Source organism: Panthera leo, chromosome B4, assembly GCF_018350215.1.
Source record: "Panthera leo isolate Ple1 chromosome B4, P.leo_Ple1_pat1.1, whole genome shotgun sequence".
Classification (NCBI taxonomy): Eukaryota; Metazoa; Chordata; class Mammalia; order Carnivora; family Felidae; genus Panthera; species Panthera leo.
In genome coordinates, this window is record NC_056685.1 from 4,678,609 (window position 1) to 4,693,631 (window position 15,023).

At 51.1% G+C, this 15,023-nt stretch overlaps 1 protein-coding gene across 1 annotated transcript; it reads right to left on the reverse strand.

Annotated features, from left to right (window-relative positions):
* Positions 1-3,887: 3,887 nt before the first annotated feature.
* LOC122225492 lies at positions 3,888-9,397 on the reverse strand. Its single transcript, XM_042948361.1, has 3 exons — positions 9,323-9,397; positions 9,088-9,178; positions 3,888-4,496 (listed from the first exon to the last, which is right to left on the reverse strand). The coding sequence occupies exons 1-3, from the start codon at positions 9,369-9,371 to the stop codon at positions 3,905-3,907; spliced, it is 732 nt and encodes a 243-aa protein (XP_042804295.1). The 5' UTR covers positions 9,372-9,397; the 3' UTR covers positions 3,888-3,904.
* Positions 9,398-15,023: the final 5,626 nt, after the last annotated feature.

The following is a 15,023-nucleotide window of genomic DNA, read 5'->3' on the forward strand; positions in this document are numbered from 1 at the left end:
GTTCATGGATTGGAAGAACAAACATTGTTAAAATGTCCGTACTACCCAAAGTAATCTACAGATTTAATGCAATCCCTATCAAAATACCAGCAGCATTTTTCACAGAACTAGAACAAAGAATCCTCAGATTTGTATGCAACCACAGAAGACCCAGAATAGCCAAAGAAATCTTGAAAAATAACAAAACTGGAGGTATTACAATACCAGATTTCAAGATATACTACTAAGCTATAGTAATCAAAAATGGTACCGGCACAAGAATAGACACATAGATCAGTAGGACAGAATAGAGCTTACACGGTCCATTATGACGAAGGAGGCAAGGATACGCAGTGGGAAAAAAGACAGTCTCCTCAACAAATAGTGTTGAGAAAACTGGACAGCTACATGCAAAAGAATGAAACTGAACCGCTTCCTTACACTATATACAAAAATAAACTCAACATGGATTAAAGACCTAAATGTGAGACCTGAAACCATAAAATTCCTAGAAGAAAACGTAGGCGGCAATTTGTTTTTGAAATTAGCCATAGAAACATGTTTCTAGGTATATCGCCTATAGCAAGCAAAATTAGCAAAATAAGATAAAACAAAAGCAAAATTAAAGTATTGGGATTATACCAAAATAAAAAGCTTCTGCATAGGAAAGGGGAGCATCAACAAAACAAAAAGACAACCTACCAAATGGGAGAAGATATTTGCAAATGATACATCTGCTAAGGGGTTAATGTCCAAAATATATTAAGAACTTATAGAACTCAATATCAGAAAAAAAAACCCAAATAATTCAATTAAAAATGGGCAGAAGACATGAACAGACATGTCTCCAAAAAGATGGCCAACACGCACACGAAAAGGTGCTCGACATCACTCATCATCAGGGAAATGACAGTCAAAACGACAATGAGATATCATCTCACACCTGTCAGAATGGCTAAAAGAAACAACACAGACAACAGGTATTGGAGAGGATGTGGAGAAAGGGGAACCCTCCTGCACTGTTAGTGGGAATGCAGACTGGTGCAGCCACTCTGGAAGACAGAAGGGAGGTTCTTCAAAAAATTAAAAATAGAGTTACTAGGGGTGGGTGCTTGGGTGGTTCAGCTGGTTAAGCGTCCGACTCTTGACTTCAGCTCAGGTGGTGATCTCACCATTTGTGGTATCGAGCCCCTTGGGCTCTGTGCTGACACCATGGAGCCTGCTTGGGATTCTCTGTCTCCCTCCCTCTCTGCCCCTCCCCCACCTCGTGCGTGCGTGCACTCTCTCATACTCTCTCTTTCTCTCTCTCTCAAAATAAAGTTTTTTTAAAAAGATTAAAAAAATAGGATTGCTATAAGATCCAGTAACCCCATTAGTGGGTATTTACCCAAAGAAAACAAAAACACTAATTCGACAAGATCCATGCACCCCTATGTGTATAGCAGCATTACATACAATAGCCAATTTGTGGAAGCGGCCAAAAGGGCCCATCGACAGATGAACAGATAAAGAAGATGTGCTGTGAATACACAGTGGAAGATCAGCCTTAAAGAAGAATGGAGTCTTGCCATTGGCAACAACACGGATGGATCTGGAGAGGATAATACTAAGTGAAATAAGCCGGTCGGAGAAAGACAAATACCGTATGATTTTACTCATGTGGAATTTAAGAAACGAAGCAAAGAAAAAGACCGGAAAAACCAGGCTCTTCAATACAGAGGACACACTGATGGTCACCAGGGGGAGGGAGGGACAGCAAGCAGGTGGTGGGGACTAAGAGCACACTCCTCGCGATGAGCACTGAGTAGTGCATAGAATTGTTGAATCACTATATTGCCCATCTGAAACCAATACAATGCTGTGTTAACTCTACGGGAATTTTTCAGAATAAATAAACTTTAAAAAAAATAAGAGAGAAATGGAAGCTTCATAATAGTGAGAAGGAATCAGGTTGTGGGAGGATTCGTGTCTTTATAAGAGGGACCAGAGCTGACTCTCACCACCGTGTGAGGACATGGCAAGAAGGCTGCCATCTGCATGCCGGGAAGAGAGCTCTCACCAGGAATCAAATCTGCCGGCACTTTGGTCTTGAACTTGCAGCCTCCAGAACCGCGAGGAATAAACGTCTGTGGCTAAGGCGGCCCAAGCTGATGAAGACAAATCATCATCGTCGTTGTTATTTGCAGAAAAAGTAGACATGTTTCCTTTAGTCCCAAGGATAGAGCAAAGGCCCATGATTCAAAAGCTTCCCTGTCCTCTCAGAGCAAATCCTGACTTGTCCAAAGACGGGCAGACGCCCTCTGGTGGTGGTGGCCAGTCCCTGCCTCAGGTAGCAGGGCCCCCTCAGCACCGGATGGTGAGGCGGCTAGAGCTCAGGACAGGCGGCCAGACCAGGGCACATACACTCCCTTGGGAGATACAGGGGACGGAGGAGGAAGCCTTCTCTCCCTGGGAGAGAGGGAGGACCGGCCTTGGGAGAGAGAACCTTCACAGAAGGTTCCAGAAAAATCGCGAGCGATCTCCTCCATTGATCCTCCAGGAGCTGGCCCATCACTGACCACCCTGCATGGCAGGGCTAGTCTCTGACATAGAAGCCACCCAGCTTTGTCTCCGGTTGTTACAGACTCCGGCTTGAGGACAAGGTTCTGCAGACTGGTCGTGAGGCCAGGACGTGCCGATCACTACTGGTTCAAAGGTCAGAAAGCCCTAAGGGCAGTTGAACTTCTGTCCGCTGTGGGGGTGAAGCTGGTGGTGGCCGACATCTTGGCCAGAAGGCTACTTCTTTCTGGCAGGTTCTGGAAATCTCCATGGAAGGCTTCCTGCCTTGTCTGGTCAACAAGCTCAGGGCAGGGACGTCATCACCTGTTCACGCCACGCTGCAGCTGAAGCTCAAACTCCGCTATCAGGCAGCCCCCTCTCTTTAGCCACTGACCCCAGAAATGGCCTAGCCAAGCTGTCCGCTCTCGGACCTCTCGGCGTCTCCAGGGGGCTTCTCCTGCAGTCGTGCTACTCGTGGCTCAGTGTCTACGTGGAAATGATAACAAAATAAAGTCCTGAGATGTTCGGGCTCTTTCCTCAGTGCCCAGTATGCACCGGAGAGACGGGGAGGGCGCGGCAGCACCCCTCCCCCGCACTGTGGGCCCCCCGGGGACGGGACACGCCATCCTGAGGCACACCCAGGCAGGTCACCAGGATTATGGCTGATGAGAGCCAGGACCCGGTCGCCACCCTCAGGGCACCTACGGTTTGGGCAACTCCACAAGCTCATGAATTAATTATTAGAATGGCGTCTGATCAGACTGTCACAGAAGTGTCAGGTGCTTTGAGTGCGGCTGTAAGTAACACAGGCGGAAGCCCAGAGAGGGAGCGCGTCTTCGGTCGGAGAGAATTTATGAAGATTCCGAAAAGGCCCCACATGAGCTGAAGCCCTGAAAACCGAGGAGTTTAGCTCTGAGCTGGCGAGCCTTCCACACAGTCTGAGCTCATTTTCACAGCGAGACGGAGAGGCAGAGAAGGCCGCGTGGGGTTTGCAGCTGGCCAGACGCCTCCTCGTGTTCACATGGATGTCTGGCGGGGGGGGGGGGGGGGCGGGTACCGATTACGGTGGGAGACACAGATTCCAGTCCCAAAGCCACAGATATCCAGCACGAATCTCCTTCCAGAACCACCAGCTGCACGGACAGGGTCTGAGCCACGCACTAGAAAACATGGAAGCTGGACGAGAAAGTGCCAGAAAGAGAAGGGAGGGGCCCAGATGGGTGTCAGAGTCACTAAAAATATGTAAAAACCAGGGGACGCAAACCACCGCCTAGGGCCGTCACTCGACCAAGGGGACAGGCTGGCGGGGGGCATGGCAGTCCCCTCCTCTTCCCTACCAGCCCTCCCGGGTTCTAATGCTAACTTCTCGTCCTGTCCTTGTCACCAGTCACTCAAAAGAAGGCGCCCATTCTGCAGAGGAGAAAGGGATGCTGGGAAAGAGAATGGAAGAGACTATGACACTTTCGTCCCCAGGGACATGGGCCTCCCTGGGTGTGCATGTCAGGCACTCTCTGCAGCACTCCGTGCCTCGGGACCAAGAGTGTCCGCAGGGTCTCTGCTGCAGTTTGGAGACTCTTGCAGAAAAACAGAGCAAAACCTGGGGCTCGAGAACTCCCACCCTGTCATAAAATGCTTTTGGAAGAGGGAGCATTAGAAATGACGGCCCAGAGACGTCATGGAATCTGCTTCCCCGGACAGAGTCCCAGGCACCCACCGCGGGCCGTCGGTCCTGTCCCCGAGGCCGGGAGCCTCCAGCTGCCACCTCCAGCTGCCCACGGTCACTGTGGGCAGCCCCACACCACATCCTTGCTCCCCGGCCTCCGCCTTCTCGTTCCCCACGCAGCTGGACAGGAGTTGTTGACTTGTGTGGCCTCTTGTTTTCGACAAGGATCAGAAAGTTCCAGAAGTCTTTTTGCAGCGTTACACTGTGAAGGTTGTACCCTCCTCTGAGGACTTCAGCACGGAGTGAAGTTCGTGACCTGAAATGAGTGAACGGGGGAGGCTTTATGGACAGATCCTTGGAGGGTTGTTTCCAAAAAACAAGCAGCAGGGGTAGGAACTGCTGGGTGCTATTTAACATCTGTTATTTGTTTTCTTATAAGTTTTATTCATCTAAGTCACCCCTTAACTATCTGTTCGTCTTTCTTCGTTAATATCTTCATTAAATAGAAGCTATTAGGGACGCTGGGGTGGCTCAGTAGGTTAAACGTCCAACTTGGGCTCAGGTCATGATCTCACAGTTCGTGAGTTCAAGCCCCATGTTGGGCTCTGTGTTGACAGATCAGAGCCTGGATTCTGTGTCTCCCTCTCTCTCTGCCCCTCCCCTGCTCACATTCGTCTCTCTCTCTCAAAAATAAACATTAAAACATTTTTTTTTTAGTTTTTCAGTTTTTTTAAAAAACTGAAGCTATTGGGCGGGGCCTCCAATAAACAAGCCTTATGTAGCTGGCAGACCCCGCTTTGTCCCTGCTCCTTGCTTTTTTTTCCTGCCTGGAACAAGGACATGGTGGTTGGAGCTGTGGCAGCCATCTTGGGACCACGTGGGAAAAGTCAAGAAAGTTGAAAAACTTTGGCTCTGGCATATTTAAGCTTTGACAGCAGGGGTTGGCCAACTATGGCCCATGAGCTGAATCTGGCCCACCACCACCGAGGGAAATTCTAGGAGGAGGATGCGTTTGGCATGTCTCAATACATGCGCATGACCTGGGCACAGTGGCAGACTCTGGCTAGCTGTTCGCCAGTATCCATGCTTGCAAACTCCCCACCAGAGAGCTATGCTACATTCTCAGCCCCGCTCCATCGAGGGGGAACCTGTTCTCCCCAGTAGGCTATAAGTGGCAGTGGCGGGCATCTCCCCCCCCACCCGCCCCGGCTGAGGTGGGGGAGAAGGTGTCTTCCACATGTCCTTTCTTCCCGTATCTGTGGGAAGAGATTCAGAGAATCCCAAGGCCCTACGTGTTGACCACAGGGAGCAGAGCCCTCCCACCAACCCACGTCCCCAGTGCCATGGAGAAAACGTAAACTATATCGTATTATACCCCTGGGGCTTGGGACTATTTGTTACAGCAGCTGGCTCCCCTGACCACTACAGAGACTGAAGAATGGAGCCTTGGAGAAGGCTCAGAGTGGAACTCTCAGGCTTTCAAGAGGACGGTCCCATTCCTTCTCCCCTGAGGAACCGACTCACAAGGGTGACGAGACTGGACACCAGGGTTTTTACAGGAGAGAATGAGCCGCTAGGCTGAGCTCGATGCTGGAAACATGTGGAAATAGTGGGACTGCTTTCAGGGGGCTAACTCCCCCAAATAAAGATTGCGGGGACTCTCTTCCTGTCGCTATTTCGGTTACATAAAAGGAGAGAGAACCTTCCCAGCTTGGCCAAGGTCAGAGAGCCAAGGATCCCCTCGAGCTTTTGAGTGCCAGCAAGGACAAGCTGGCCCCTGCGGGGAGAAAGGAAGTTCTGTACTCTGGGAATCTCGGCTCTGTTGATGCTACAGGCTGAGTGGGGAGTTAGGCCGTTAGCACACGGGCGGGACCCAGGCTCCCCGGCCCTCATTTCCACCAGTTCCGAGGTCCGTAAGTCTTTTCATTCTTGACTTGGCTGTTTCACTGCCTCTGCCTCCCGGCTCTGAGCGGCAAGGTCAGATGCGTGACCTTAGAGCGCCCCTGTCAGGTGACTGGGAACCAGGGTCCTCAGGTGGGTGAGGGAGTGGCCGCAGGGCAGCCTGCCCCATTTCTCCATCCCTTTATGTTATTTTATACGGCATCTCATTTTCCCAGGAGCTGAGGCTTGGATTCACCAGGCCCCACACTTACCCTGTTGGTCACCCATCCAGAGGACGGTAGTCCGGATTGACAGGCACCACCCTCCTCACTTTTCTCCCTCCCTCTCATACCTCTCACAGACCCCGCGGCCCCCTTCGCTGCTTGCTGCCCATCTTCCAGAACATTCCAGAATATGCATGCGTGTTTCTGCTCTTATCACTCCCTGACTGAAATCCGTCCCCGGAATAAAACTCCCCTGCGCTCCTTCCCCTGGCATTTACAGCCCAGCCATCTCCTCCTCCTTATTCACGGATCAGCACCTCACGTGTCCTGTGCCACGGAAGGTGGTCTTTTTCTCTATTCCCTGCGCTCTCTTCACGGGGGTCCCCGTGGACCCCCGACACCCACTCCCCCCAGTGATAGTGTGAACAAATCTCAGTGGCTCCTTGTTGGCGATTGGTTCAGGGTTGGACGTGAATTCAAATCTACCCCGTGTCTGCTGAGTGGGGCGGAGAGGGGGGGCGCTGTAGAAAGACAAGGGATGTCGGCTGGGGAGATTTAGGGAATGCTTCCCCCTCCCACAAGAGAACAACAGAAAAGAGATGATGTCGCTTCCTCCCCTGGACACTGTCGTATGGGGGCGTCACAGTGGCCCTCTGCCCAGGGGACCACCTGCGATGGTCTAGGGCCGGGGGTTAGATGACCTGGGGCCTGCCTGCAGCTCAACTCCCTGTTCCCTGAGAGAACACAGTTAAAAAAAAATTTTTTTTTTAATGTTTATTTTTGAGAGAGAGAGAGAGGGGGAGACACAGAATCCGAAGCAGGCGTCAGGCTCCGAGCTGTCAGCACAGAGCCCGACGCAGGGCTTGAACTCAGGAACCCCGAGATCATGACCTGAGCCAAAGTCAGATGCTCAACCCACTGAGCCACCCCGACGCCCCCCACTTTGATTCTGGGGGTCTCCTTGTGGTCGAATACACCCTAAACGCTCCTAAAAGCCTCAGCTTTCCTGTCCCTCACCTTGGGCTGCTGTCCCATTCCCTCCCTGCAGGAAATCATCCCGACCCCAGGCAGCGGCCTTCCCCGTGTCCCCCGGGGAGCCCGCCACAAGCCCAGGGGGGCATCCTGATTTCCTAAGGGGACCAGATGTCCCAGCTTGGGCCAAAGGGCCTCCCAAGGAAATAGGGTGCGGCCCAGGACACAGTCTGGCAAATTCCCAAAAGTGAGAGGCCCTCCCCGTCCTGCCATGTGCTTGGATGTGGCCGCTTCCCGATATGAGCGGGTATCTCACGGAGAGACGCTGTCTCAAGGTGACCTTCTGGTGGGCAGCACTGTCCCCCTAAGCTGCGTCTTTGTTTTCCGTGTTTCGGTGCAGAAAGATGGCAGGATTCGTCCCCTTGACCTCACAAAGCTGCGGAGGGCCGGCTTTCCAAAGGGCCTTGACTTGCTCGGAAGTAGAAGAAACACCAAAGAACCCCGCTTTGCGGGGCAAGGGCTTACTCACTGGTAAGACAGAGATTTATCTGACGTCGCGGGGCCCCTTCCGTTCATCAATCATTTCCTTCAGTGGCCAGAGTGGCCTGAGGAAAATGGTTTGCAGCTAGTGTCAGGTAATGTGCCCTCCTCTGTCGGCACCACATTCACCGGGCGGCTGGGCCACAGCTGGACGCCTAAGCAGAGGGCGGCACGGGGGACAACACCACCGTGTGCCTTACAGTCAAGGCCTGCAGAGCGCGTCTCCGGGGCCTCAGCCTTAGAAACCTGGTCCCTGGGGTGCCTGGGGAGGCTCAGGTCATGATCTCGCGGTTCGTGGGTTCAAGCCCCGCGTCGGGCTCTGTGCTGACAGCTCAGAGCCTGGAGCCTGCTTCGGATTCTGTGTGTCCCTCTCTCTCTGCCCCTAACCCACTCACATTCTGTCTCTGTCTCTCTCAAAAATAAACATTAAAAAAAATAATATATTTTAAGAAAGAGAGAGAGAAAGAAAGAGAAAAGAGAGAGAGAGAGGAAGGAAGGAAGGGAGAGAAAAAGAGAAGGAGAAGGAAGAGAAAGAAGGAAAGAAAGAAATGTGGTCCAAGCGGTTCCTCCAGGAAGCAAGGAGCAGGGTCCACATGGGAAACAGCCTGGCTGGGTGCGGAGTCTCAAAACTCCGTGTTTCCCTAACAAATGAGGCTTCAAGGACATTTCCTTACACCCGGGCTAGAAAGTAAAACGACACAGTCTGGTGAAGGGCGGACTGCAGCAGACGAGGGCAGTGGCCTCACAGTGTGGCTTCTCCCGATACCCCCACCAGCAGCAGCAGCCCTGGAACTTACTAGAAATGTAGCTCAGGCCCCACCCCAGACCCACCGAGTCAGAAACTCTGGGAGTGGGGCTCCGCGATCTGTTTGAACAAGCCCTCCAGGTGACTGATCCGCGCTGAGAGCGACTGGAATAGATCAGGAAGGTTGCATGACCACCGTTGCCGCCCCCCTGGTAAATCGGGGTGCGGGATTTGACGTTTCAGCTCCGTCTGACCCTGAGCCCCGGAAATCCCAGCCTAGCTGCTTTCCTACATTACCGCCCTGACAAAAAGCTCAGGAGGTAATAGGCTGTATCTTCACAAATGCCAAATCTAAACAACACTGGTGCATAGCAAATGATGGGTCCTAGGTTCAAGGTCAAACGGGATCACCACGTTGAGTTATGACAGCGAGATTTGCGAACCACTCAGTCGTTGTGGTAGCCAGGGTTCTCCAGGGAACTAGAACTAACGGGATATAGAGAGATACATGCAGGTATAAGGGTTTATTATCAGAGTCGGCTCACGTGGTTATGGAGACTGAGAAGTCCCACCGTCTCCCATCTGTGGCTGGAGAACCCAGAAGCCGCTGGTGTGATTCAGTCCAAGCGCAAAAGCCTGAGAAGCAAGGGAACCTGTCGTGTAAGTCCTGGTCTGAGAGCAGGACAAAAGCGATGGCCCAGCTCAGGCAGGGAGGGCAAATTCTCCCTTCCCCCACCTCTCTGTTGTACGTAGGCCCTCAGCTGAGTGGGCAATGCCTACCTTGCCGACGGCCGCCTGCTTTACCCAGTCTTGCAAACACAGTGCTCATCTCTTGTGAAAACACCCTCACGCATGTGCCTGGAAATAATAACTGGAAATAATAGGAAAATAACCTTCCAGCTACCTGGGCGTCCCTTGGCCCCATCAGGGTGACACATAAAATTAACCCTCACACGCCTCATAGAATCCCTTTCTCACCATCTACCCTCAAGTGTCCTGTCCGTGAATATTTTTCCAGGTAGTAACTAGGCTATGCTGGGCCAGATTTCTGATTATCTCTAACCTATATATTGTTGCTTTCTTTATAATCTTTTTAATGTGTATTTACTTTGAGAGAGTAGGGAGGGGGTGGAGGTGAAGGGCAGAGAGAGGGAGACAGAGAATCCCAAGCAGGCTCCACACTGTCAGCGTAGAGTCTGATGTGGGGCTCAAACTCATGAACTGTGAGGTCATGCCCTGAGCTGAAACCATGAGTCAGAGGCTTACCTGAGTGACCCACCCAGGCGCCCCAACATTGTCACTTTCTCACCTGACTTTTGCCCAGTAGCTTGAGAAGCTTTTTTCAAATCTTTCTCACTCTCCCCCTGCCATTGTTGGCTCAGACTGGCCTCTCTGGTGACACACAATAGATCTGGAAGTGCACCTGTGATGAGAAGGAACCACCCGATGGTACAAACTTGTAAAACCTTTCCAGGTTCCCACAGCCCCTCTAGCATCCCAGGAAAGTTTCCCCGCCCCTCCACCTCTTCCTGCTTTTTCTCATGGTCCATACAAATCGGAAGCCTATCTTGGAAATCATGTTTTGTTTTGCTGGGCTCGAGTAGATGCAGTCACGTTTCTTGACCATCTGTCCTTTGGACTCCATCATACGTGCTTACGGGACATGGTTGCCCGTTCCCGACAGCCCCCAGCAGGAACCTGTGTTTGCAGCTGGCCGGCTGCCTTACTCTGGGTTTCATTCCTCCGGGACCCGGACAGAAGCCCGCAGAATGTCCTAACCATCACAGTTAAGTGTTTCTAGAATGTGAAGGGATACGTGCTTGGAGGCTGCTGGCCTGGGAACCTGTAATATTTGTTTCTGTGAAGGAACATGTTCAAAATAAGAACCGAGGGCCCCCGTCTTGGGCCACAGTCTCCTCGTCACTAGAAATGTCAGTTGGCTTCATTGAGGCTTAGTTATTATGCTGCCCTATTGTAGGGCTGCACAGGCGTGATCCGCGGACAAGGTCAGACTGTCTGGGGAAGGCCCCCCGAGCCCTTCAGGTGCAGCTCTCAGGTCTGGGAATTGCTCGTTGGTGGGACAGCGGGGGCGGGGAGAGGCGGATGTCATCCAGGCGTTCAGATAACATCGCTCTGGTCGGCGCCATAGGCATCCAAAGCTGCACCCTACTGTCAACCTGCTCTGAGTGGAAAGTTCCCATCCCCACACGGCGCTGGCTGGTGTCCCCTCCGCTGATGCCACAAAGGACAGCTGGTTTCCCTTGCCTGCCCTTCTTCCATTTCCAGTCTGGTATATGGAATCAAAGCATATTGTTGCTATGTTCCTTGAATAAAATTGTATACTCTTTGTTTTAACGTCCATTATTTGGAGAGAAGGAGACAGTGTGAGAGGGAGAGGGGCAGAGAGAGAGGGAGACACAGGATCCGAAGCAGGCTCCAGGCTCCGAGCTTTCAGCACAGAGCCCGACGTGGGGCTCGAACTCATAAACTGTGAGATCATGACCTGAGTCAAAGTAGAACACTTAGCTGACTGAGCCCTCCAGGCGCCCCCTCTTTGTTTTTTTAAAAGAAGCAAGGGACCCCTCTGACTTCCATCCCCCACTCACCGCCACCAAAAGAAAAAAACCTAACAATGAGTCATTTACCACAGAAACGTACAGCCAGTAATGGCCATTTTATAAGGCTTTGTAAACTACACAGCACCGTGAATATAAAAGTGAACGCAGTTGCACTGATTAACCCAAGACCCAGGAGCCGAATCCCGGGCATCCCGCTTCCCTCCTCTGCCAAGAGCAGAGTTAGCTCTTCGTCCTGTGTGAGGCTCATGCTCCAACCACCACGTTTCTGGACACAGCACTTGCTCCCGTGTCTCCTCCCCGAGAAATGGTCCCTGAAATCCTTCAGGGCCAAGCTTCGTTTTTATGGATTTTTTTTTTTAATCCTTAGTGACCAGCAGAGAACCTAAAATGAAACAACTGTTTTAAAGTAAATAAAAAGAAAGGAACAAAGGATAAATGTATGGAGGGAGGGAGGAGGGATGGCTGGCTGGCTGGCTGGATGGGTGGAGAGAGGGCAGGAGGGGAAACTGAGTGCATGGAGGGAGGGAGGGAGGGAGGGCTGGATGGGTGGCTAGAGGGAGGGTAGGCTAGCGGGCGGGCAGGCTGGCTGGCTGCACGGGGAAAGTGAACCGAGGTTTGAGACAACGTTCCTGCCTCTTGTCCCATCTGGCACTCTGTCTCTAACGCAGCAGAATGAGTCTCAGGATTTGCATTAACAGCAAGAAGCATCGGGGGTTTCCTGCATCGATCACGCAGAGAGCAGGAAGCCGAAGTAATCGCACAACCTGGCCCAGGGTTCAGCTTCACCTTCTCTCTCTGCTCTGACGTCTGGGTCCCCAGAACCACACACCTGCAGACCAGCTGCTGGAAAGGAAAATTTCATATAAAGAAGTAAGTGTGTGCTTGGGGGTGGGGGGGGTGGGGTGGGGGAGACCTCTCATGAATCTTCTCTCCCTTGATTTATGGTTCTGAGACATTAGGCTTATAGGAGGCGCCTTGTTTAGATTGGACCCACTTAAGACACGGTTTCATTCAAACTGCCGGAGATCACAAGACTTTCACACCAACATAATGGGGCTCTGCTGTCAATGCCATGAGGTGCCCACACGGAGGAAAGAGAGAAAGCAAAGCCCCAGGGCTGGAGGTGTTTTCTGGGCCATTACAGGGAGAAGAATAAAGGCTACAGAGCCGCCCCGAGGCCGGGACAGCCGCCAGCCTGCTGGCCCTCCTGACGGCTGTGGGACGGACGGCGGCTCACGACGTGAGCACACAGGGGGCCTTGTGTGCAGGGCCCGCGTTAGGCCCACGTTCATGAGTAACGGAGCGCGGCGGCTTGAAAGTAAGGGTGGCTTGCTGCCCCCGGACAGAAAGCACGGCCAAGCAACCCAGGAGGGAAAGGGGACGTGCTACGAAAGGCATTCTTTTTGTCCCCAACAACTTCGAAGCTTTGCGCAGACTCATCCCGAAGTAAGGACGGGATGCCACGTGCGGCATTTCGGTGAGCGCGAACATCAGAGCGGGGAGGAGGAAAGGAGGCGACGCCTCGTCCTTCCGTCGTGACAGGAGGGGGCCCAGAGAGGGGCAGGACAGTGCACCTCCCCTCGCTTCAACCTGTGGGGGGGCCGGCAGCGCCCCGGAGCCTGAAGATGGGTCTTCCTAGTGAACCAGGTCCTCAGGCTCCCATCTCTCCAAAGAGGAGGATTTGTGGCTGGGAGCATTGCCCAGAGCCACATCTAGAAGGTTCACAATCGACTAAGGGCTAAAACCTCAGATGAGAGGCGGGCAGGCCCCGGGAGCCACATGGCACGCTCAGGGCTTTCGGAGTCTAGTTTACCTAAGAAAGTAGCTACAACCTGTTTCCCTGCCCAAAAATACGGGCGGTGAACGAGTGTTAGCAACTGTTGTGAAACGTAAGGTCTCCCAACCAAAATAGGACCTCGTAGCCGGTATGAAGCTGAAAAGTATTTTTTTTTTAATTTTTTTTCTATGTTTATTTTTTGAGAGCGAGAGACAGAGACAGAGCATGAGCTGGAGAGAGGCAGAGAGCGAGGGAGACACAGAATCCGAAGCAGGCTCCAGGCTCTGAGCCATCAGCACAGGGCTCGACGCAGGGCTCGAACTCAGACCGTGAGATCATGACCTGAACCGAAGTCGGACGCTCAACCGACTGAGCCACCCAGGTGCGTGCCCCAAGCTGAAAAGTATCCTTAAACAGAGTCCACTTTATAACAGTGGCAGGGATCTCTTCCTCTTTTCTTAAAAGACATTTTTGCCATTTGTTCCTCCTCTGGGCCTTACATTGTTATTATGAAAAAACACAAAACACCAAAACACATAGAGAATACACCCATGTTACCTGTTTGCTGCCCAACCTGAACAAATAGAATTCTGTGTTTGCTTATAACTTTTTTTAAGAAATTAAATGTCACAAAGAGATGACACTCCCTTTGCGCCTGTTCCCAAGTCACACGTCCCTTCCTCGCCCGGACGAGCCCCCAGCATGACACTGGCTCCGTGATGGTGTGCATTGACTATACACACAGGTATCCTTAGATACTCAGGATATGAATGGATCCATACTGCACATAAATAAGGTGCACAACTTTTTTTCCATCTCCCATTCTAAGTCTTAAATCTATTAGCATTTAGATTAGTCTATTAGTGAAAACATTTAACTCTAATTCACCTTCACCTTAACAGAACATAGGCATTGTAGGAATATACTCTCCACCTTACCCCTTCTAACGGGGTCTTTCACTGTTACCAACACTGCTGCGTAAACTTCCTCATACACGTCTCTGCAGCATATGCCTGAGTTTAACGCACGTTTATAAAAGGAGAAATACTGAGCACGTGTGGTATGCACTTCTAATGGGGCTCAGTATCATCTACTACCCTTCAAAATACACACTTCAACTGACATCCCCATTAGCTGTGTCCCCCTTATGCCCCATCCACATAAACTATCAGACCTTTTAATTTTAATCAGGAAGATGCTATATATTGATATCCTTTTGTTGAATTAAGTATTTACTAATTTGCATTTCCTTGATCATTACTAACCACCCTTTCCCTTCAGGGGACATTCGAGGTTTCTCTTTCATAAATTTCTTGTCCAGAGTCTTTGCCTGTTTTCCTTCATCTGTTGGGTTATGAATCCTTTTCTTAATGATTTCTAGGTCTTTATATATTTTGATTACCAGTCATTTGTTATCTGTGCTGCAAATGTCTCTCCAAATCTGTCAGCGACACATCGAGTTTTAAAATGTAAACTGAGAGGGGCACCTGGGTGCCTCAATCAGTTAAGTCTGACTCTTGGTTTTGGCTCAGGTCATGATCTCATGGCTTCGTGAGTTTGAGCCCCATGCTGGGCTCTGTGCTGGCAGCGAGAACCTACTTGGGATTCTCTCTCACTTTCTCTGCCCCTCTCCCACTTGTGCTCTCAAAACACTCTTTAAAAAAAAAAAAATTATATGTATATGTATATATATATGATGTAAACTGAGCGCTCTTTCTGATCTATGAAATAAGTCCGGACCATCCTAAGTCAGGACTATCTTGAAATAAGCCAGGACCATCCCAGGGTCAGAAGAGAATCATTTACACGGCTGTAAAGTCTACAGACATCAACAAAACCACAGTACAGACACAAACATGTAACTTTTATGTTTGGGGAGCACTTTATACTTTTCAAGGCATCTTTTAATCACCTTATTTTTCAGCTTCACAAGAACATAGGAGTGAACACACTTTCAAATGTGTAAGATTGAGGAGTTGGTCACCGATGTCCTTCTAATGATCGATGTCAGCCTCCATCCTTCCGCTGCAGTGGGGGAGGCCGGGGCTCCGAGGGGCAGAGATGCATCTACGGTCACAGCCCTAACTAAGGGTTCGGGTGGGTTCCGTGTCGATTACATCTCACT

Coding starts and splice junctions, on each gene's coding strand:
- LOC122225492 (XM_042948361.1), bottom strand. CDS start 9,371: ATGAGCACTGTGTTTGCAAGACTGGGTAAAGCAGGCGGCCGTCGGCAA. Junction 9,179..9,322: donor AGCAGGCGGCCGTCGGCAAG/GTAGGCATTGCC, acceptor CTTGCTTCTCAG/GCTTTTGCGCTTGGACTGAA. Junction 4,497..9,087: donor TTCTCAGTCTCCATAACCAC/GTGAGCCGACTC, acceptor CACTCATTTCAG/GTCACGAACTTCACTCCGTG.